The sequence below is a fragment of the Phaethon lepturus genome, unplaced genomic scaffold (assembly GCF_000687285.1).
Source record: "Phaethon lepturus isolate BGI_N335 unplaced genomic scaffold, ASM68728v1 scaffold17976, whole genome shotgun sequence".
NCBI classification, from domain to species: domain Eukaryota; kingdom Metazoa; phylum Chordata; class Aves; order Phaethontiformes; family Phaethontidae; genus Phaethon; species Phaethon lepturus.
The window spans coordinates 152,045-159,497 of NW_010548467.1; the positions used below are offsets into that span (position 1 = coordinate 152,045).

The following is a 7,453-nucleotide window of genomic DNA, read 5'->3' on the forward strand; positions in this document are numbered from 1 at the left end:
TGGCTCTGAATGAGAATGTTGTATTGACTGTATTCAGACAGTGGTCATAGATCCTCTGGGAGAATTATTTGTCTTGACCATTATAAAACAGACTTTAATTTTCAAAATACTCCATCTCGGGTGAGATTTGAAATGCCAGCTCCATTCCTGTGCATAAATAAAATGGTCACATGAGAAATATGACTGTTTTTCATGTCACTGAGAATTCCTGGGAAGTCCCCACAGTGGAAACTTTCTCAAAGCTGATGGGTACAGGGAAGCTGGAGACTGACTTGGTACTAGTAGTTACAACACAGAAAGCATCTGTGGCCATTGTGAGAAAGACTTTGTGGTTTCTCCCATTGGGAGATAAAAGAAGAGCATGGTTTCTGTCAGTTATCCACACTTTCTTTTTGTGCAACAGACACTGAAAACACTAGCACCAGGAGACCAAAAGAGTAAAAAAACTGTCAGAGCGGCCATCTCACTGGTTGATTCATGCTGCATAGCCTCCCTGTGTGTATATATGTGTGTGTGTGTATATATATGTATATTCACAGCTTTCAGAATAACACTTTTTAAACCCTAGTTCTTACAAGGTTTGAGAGAGGAGAGAAACCCAACCATTTTTGCTGACTGTTGACAAGCAAGTTGACTGGATCACCACTAAGACCTCCCTACCTTCTGCAAATTTCCCTTAAACCCTATAGATCTTTCTGCAGCCATATTGCTACATGGAAAGCATGGCTTAAAATGCTGGTTTTGCAGGCTGGTTAAAAACTCAAACCTTTCCAAGTTAAAAATTCCATATCCAGGTTTGTACTTTCACCACTCTGCTCGCCCGTCAGCTTTGTAACGCCTGAATTACCTACACAGTCTGGATTCTCTCTTATCCACCTACACAAAAACATTACAAGTTTGGACCAGGGCAGTGGCTAATGCCAATCACTAGAAAAGTTTGAAACAGGATGGCAGGACAGGGTTGTTGTAAGAATAAAGAGTTGCAGTAACAGAGAATTAAGGGAGTGTTTAAGAGCTCCTCGATTTACTGGTCCTGAACACCTGCAAAACAAAACAAAACAAAACGACGAGTTGCCTGTAGTGATTGGTCACCCTTTGTGAACAACCAGAAACCTAACTGCAGTAAAGGCCTTGGCCATTTGAAATTAGGTCCACTGCATCTAAGAAGCAGAATTCTCTTGTTTCTGCAGCCTGCTGATTATCTAATACTAAGGAATGCCTTTTGGGGGGTCTTTTTTCCTCTAGTTGTGCCATCAAGTCCGACAATGGCATCCTCCACTAGCCTCCCCTCAAACTGTAGCAGTTCCTCTGGGATTTTCTCCTTCTCACCAGCCAACATGGTCTCAGCGGTGAAACAGAAGAGTGCTTTTGCGCCTGTTGTGAGACCGCAAACTTCTCCTCCTCCCACCTGCACCAGCACCAATGGCAATAGCCTGCAAGGTAGGTGAAACCAAGTCTGGAACATAGATGGCTGCTCTCAAAACCGTGAGTTCCCGGCGCCTTGTAAGGCTCTAAGCAACACTGAGTTGTCAAGGGGGATAGAAGACAATGGGGGATCCCTGGTGGTCTCTGTCCTAAAGTTTCCTGCTGTAAAGAGTAACTGAACTCCGCCACCAGCCCACCTAGTACCATGCAGGTGCTTGGCAACCACCCTATCTCTAACTCGACTAACACTGCTGAATTGAGAGGCTGTGTCTTTTAAAGTACAGACCTACTGTTATGATAAAAACGAGTAATATTTCAGCTTACTAATACCATCCTTTTTCTTTCTTTCCTCTCTTATTCCCTGTTGTCGTCCTTTATCAGACCAGTCTTTTGTGGACTCTAGCAAGTACTCCACTGCAGGGTCTCTCCAGGGGCTGGCCTTCTCCTGAAGTACGTCACTCAATCTTCCCTTCCTTTTTTTCCTTTGTCATAGTACACTTGTGCAGAAATCCTACTGAGAGCAAATAGACCGTTACAGATACTGGCACAAACCTTTGCCTTTCATAAATAGAAGACACATTACAAACTAACAGCAGCATTTTCCAGTTTAACTCATACCAGGGCAAACATTAGTTTCCACTGATTACTGTGCCAATTAGTTCCATAAACGGCGCAGGGCCTTTTTGAAAGCCTCTTCAACTGTTGGTATCAGGGGGCTGCTCCTTTTCTGCATCCCTTCCCCTCTCATTACCAAGTATTCCAGCGTTAGTACCTAAATACGTTTTGAGGCGTTGATGCAAGCTGAGGGAGTGACAGACAAAAGCTTGTCAAACTGAAGATGCTGCAAGGACCAGCGCTGCCCATTTCATTGTTTGGTTCAGCCTGTTTTACAACACTGTGCCTAAACCTTCCTGTGTAATTACCTCACTACGCATTAGTGTGCTGAGAGAGACATTTTCATGCTTGCTTAGACTGAGGAGTTTCCAGACAGCTGCCTCCAACTGTGCCAGAGGTGGGAAGGATTTTGCAGTATGCGTTGTGCTTCCCCCAGACTTGAGGTCTGTTTTCCTTTGCACATGCCAGTGCAAATTATCCAAAGAGCATCGAGCAGGGAATAAAATCCATCATTTTTAAGGCCGTGTTCAGAAGGAGCTGTGCAGAGCCTGGGGAGGATAGTTCCACAGACTCCACATGTCACTCTATGGCCTCTGGAAAGAGAAATGCTGGGCTCGAGGGCATAATGCTGATAGCACCATTAACGGCCAAAAAAATCTATATGCAGGCAGAGTGGAAGGAATTCATTCATAAAAGCTGGGATCTGTTGTGACTGAAGGAAAGCGCTGTCCTCAGTGCATTTTACACTGGTGAATTGGGAGGAGGAATCCTTGCAGATCTACACACATGCACACAGAAATTGTGAAAATGCAAGGAACGTATAAGCAGAACTTGGGTACCTTCGGTCAGGACTTCGTAATAAATACAGACAGTGTCAGGGATAAAACACAACAAAATTGTCAGAGGAGCTGTATCGTTTTGCGTGTTTTAAAAATTTGTCACTGCCTACATGCTACAAATTTTAAAAGCAACAGCTAAAAATGTTTCATGTCCAAATTAAAAAAAAATAAAAAAGGAGCTAAGAGTTGACTGCTAGGAGCTTTTGAACATGTTAATGTTTTTTCTTCTCTTCACCTTGTCCCAACTTGCTGTTACAGGTGGAGAGAAAAAGCAAATAACAGGAGAAAGCTTTTTCATGCACTGTTTTTTCTTTCACAAGACACAGAATTCCCGGAGTCCAATACTCAGCTATGAAAAGCAATTATGGAATGAGCTGAGAGCCCTGGACACATGATAATGATTGCCTCCTCATTATGTCCCATCCAGATCTGTAATGCCCAGAAACCACACAGATCTGAATGTTTCCCCTAATTTTTATTTAGCAATTCAGTTTTTATAATAGGAATGACACACCAAGGGATGGTTAATTTCTAGGCCATCACTGAACTTCTTGCTGACTTAAAGACACACAGCCTTTAGTCCCATGCCTTCTGACACCACTTGAGGCTTGTAATAATCACTCAGAAACGCACTGCCTGTTGTTCCTTATTGCTTAAATAAACAACCATGTATAAGGAGGCTGTCTTATCTCTCTTGGGCTTCTGGATACATCAGAAAGCAATCAAGCTTTCCTTATGTAGCTCAGATATCAGCAAAACTCACTAAAACAACAGCTAGGCTTATCTGTTGTTCTCTTTGCCATGCAATTTTGTAAAACTCAGAATACATTATTTCTGTAATTTGCTAGCAGCAAATACAAATTAGTAAATGAGAGAAGAAATAATGCCCATTGGTGGGAGTTTTTCTACTCTCTGCCCTCCGTTTTTGGAGCTGGTGTGATCTCATACCTACACAGTTTCCCACTGATATCTCTGTTTTCAGGATCAATAACATGCTACAGCTGAGAGAATTTGCATGACTAGATGTAGCACTTACGGGATAAAAGTAGAGTGATATAAATGAAGACTGGGAAAGAATGGAAATATCAAAGCTTTTAGGCAGAAAAGAGATCATTTTGCCATTTGCCTTGTAATTTAATTCAGAATTTCAGAGCTCGTCAAAAAACAATAGTGCTTTGAAAAAAAATGAGCCAAGATCTGCACCCGTACCATTTGTTTCCAATGGCAAAAGGTGCATGGCCGATATGTAACTACAGGGAAATATCTGAGCCATGAAGGGAGGAGCTGCAATTATGTCACCGTTGTTTGGGCTTTTACCCAGGATAGACAGCTGTGCTGTCCCAAGAGGGAGACAATTCTTGACCACTTTTTGGTGAAATTGATTTGGTTTTGATGAATCTTTTAGCTTGAGGTTTTTTTTGTTGGAATAATATTTTGACATTTTCTGAAGTATAGGTAATTTTTCTAAAGCAAAACAACATCTTGTTTTAAAGTTTCACTAAATTTAGGATTTAGAAAGGGCTGAAAAGGACAAAAAATCTTGAAGTAGTATGCACATAGGATTAATTATCCATCTGACTCTGCTTATTTGCACTCATCACATATAGGAAGACTCTACCCATTCCCATCTGCTCAACCCCTTGCTTATCTGAGCAGTAAAGGAGGGAGCACTGTTGTTAATATTGCTTTTCTCTGCACTGTAACGTACAGCACTGACGTCCAAGCACTGCAGTCCCACCCCTATATTCTGCTAAACAACTGTCATCCAGAAATCTCCAAGTGTCTTACTAATAGGGATAAAAATTGTTATCCTCAGGTAAGAAACAGAAACAAATCAAATTGCTTGTTGTAATACAATGAGCTAGAAGGAGAACTGGGAGAAAACCCATGTCTCAGATCCATGCCCACGTGAGTCTTTCATATATTCAGATAGGGAAGATGGCATTCTCACCCTTAGCTGCAGGTGGCTGCCTTGTAGGGCTACCATAGCAGAATTACAGCCTGGTTGACTGTATCCATCGCTGTCAATAACTATTTTATTGACACCGTAGAGGTCCATACCCTGGCCCCCATGTAAGGATCCCAAGAGCAGCATAGGGAGCAACCACAACAGTGAGAGCATTGCTTGGCTTGGGTTTCCTTCATTTTCAGTCACATGTATCAAGGGGACAGCCCAACAGTGAGCATTCAGAACTTTTTATTTGAGACACTGCTGAAACGAAACCCTTTGAGAATTTTTTAAACAAAGCTGCTGTTGTTTCACCCAGTGTTGATTAAGCTGGCAAGGATTCTAAAAAAAAAAAGGCAATATCGAATTCATCCTATGATTTGAGATGAAGGAGACAGTATAGCTATGGCAATAATATGAAAATGCATCCTCAGATTATCTCCATGGTGGAGCCAAAAAAGCCCATGACAGGAAATACCTCAGCAAGGAGTATCTAAGACACAGTGGTGTCCTCCATGTTACTCGCTTGAGTGTCTTCCTGTAGGGCTTAAAGCGACTTAACTCACATCTCTATCCCTTTTATCCTCAATCTTAGCTCCTTGGAGAGCCCTTACGTGGAGCAGAAACAATCAGTACAGTGATTCCACATAAAACCATTGCTGAATGTTAAGTTCCAAGAATTGAAATGCTGCTGTATAGTTGCAACATGTCACTTCTGAGGATGGCCTGTTGCAAACATGTGGATATGTTTTGCATTCTCGTCACCTTCTCTCATTTTATTTCATTTAATCAGTGCAGTTTACTCGAGCTGTTCTCCCCTTGCTGATTAGACTTGTAATTCTTGCACATATGGTGGTGTTTGTGGAGAAAACATTTCCCTCCTCTCCCTCTCCAACCCCAAATCTGTGAGTCTTTTACTTTGGCTCTGTTCTTATCAAATAACGGCAGCTGTAATTAAAGCACAATGAATCAGCACCAGTCACAGGGTTGAGTTCTTCCTTAAGAAATTACATGTCCAGATGTCTCAGATGGCAGGCGGTTCTAGCATTTAAATAATGTGCCCATGAAGTGCCGCCAACCTGAAGGCGAAGCTATTTTCTACCTTTTGTCAAATAACCGTACAACTGCTATTTTAAAGATGCATTGTCATTACAGTTTTCATCATAAACTTGCATGACTACCGCCTGTAATGAAGTGCTTGCTCACAGTATATCACTTGTACACTTGGTATGTCTGATCTGCATAGAGTCCCTGGTAAATAGAGGGAGACCAAGCTGGAGTCCAAGCTAGGTAGAAGACTGTACGTGTTGACTTTTAATGAATGTTTCCTCTTTCAGAGACGTGGTAGTTTCATAGAAAATGAGGTTAGGAAGCATAATAAAGAAATACTGATGATTCAACTTAGCCAAAAAAAGAGCAGACTTTCTAAATTAACATTAACATACAACTCAATGTAGTTGGTGATGTCTGCTACAAGTGTAATAAAACCATGAGATGCCGGTTTGCTAAACCACCAGTTAAGGACATATTTCAATTTGAAAATTGGATTTGAGAGTTTCAGTCCTTTTCCGAGCACCTGGAAATACATACCCAGGTATGTCCCAGGGGTGAACGCTGAACTTATAAGAGAAAACTGGCATAGGAGAATAAAACGCTGTTATTGTGCCTAATGAACAAACATCCTACCGGGTCTGTGATATCGGTGGCCGATGGGACTCCAGGCATTTTCTCATATGTGGAGCAAGTATCTGCTTTGTTTTTAAAAGAGTAATAGAATGTGTGGCAATGGGTCAGGTTTAAGGCTCCTGAGCATTTTGAGATTTTTAAACTCAAATCAGAAGATTAAGTTGGGTTCTGATTTCTGATATCAGGGGAAGTGCACTTTTTCTGCAAGAAATCACCAATTTCAGCAGAGTCACTTGCGGTTTAAACCATTTTCCAATCAGAATGAGGCTTCCTGTGATTACTGTGTATGTAGTTGTCTCTACTGCATAATACTTATATATTAATTTAATTCACAGTACAGCTGAGTACGTTGCTAGTAAATGTTTAAAAGCTCTGAGGATTTTAAAGTTGCTTGATAATGCACGAAAGTAACTTCCCTCCCCCCTCTCTCTCCCCCCTTCTCCCCTTTCCTTCTGACAGCTATATCTGGCATGATTGTTCCCCCCATGTGAAAGAATTGCCTTGAAGAATTTTATTAATGAAGAGGTTGAATTCTGCTTCAGAGAAAATCTGATACAAGTCCCAGAGTGGAACTTTTTACTCAGGCCTTTTTAAAAATAAAAAAGAAATAAAGAAGAATCTTACAATAACTGCGGATTTTTAAACAAACAAAAAAAAAAATCACCATCCTTGCAAATACTGAAATTAACAATCCACAACTGCAAGGTGTTGATTCCAGTTGTCCATCCCAAATACCTGGGAGATATATTTATTGTATGTTGATAAAAAATCCACTTTTTGTTTTGTGGGGGTGGGGCTTGCTTTTATTTCCTTCTGTTTTTTATGTTTTTTTAAGGCTTGATTTAACTCAACACCATTTGTCTTTTATAAATCATACAATTACACAAGGGACACTAGAGATGGAACTCCACATTTTTAATTTATGATTTTTTTTTTTTAA

General features: G+C 40.9%; 1 protein-coding gene across 1 annotated transcript in view; it reads left to right on the forward strand.

The window, feature by feature from the left end:
* The window catches only part of LOC104623035 (transcription factor COE1), a gene marked incomplete at its 5' end in the record, with an annotated part of 102,636 nt that extends 95,537 nt beyond the window's left edge, over nt 1-7,099 (forward strand). The window contains 2 exons of the mRNA XM_010289981.1: nt 1,246-1,440; nt 6,973-7,099. Coding sequence (XP_010288283.1) covers nt 1,246-1,440; nt 6,973-7,004 — 227 coding nt within the window. The remainder of the gene's footprint in view (nt 1-1,245; nt 1,441-6,972) is intronic.
* Between the last annotated feature and the right edge of the window lie 354 nt (nt 7,100-7,453).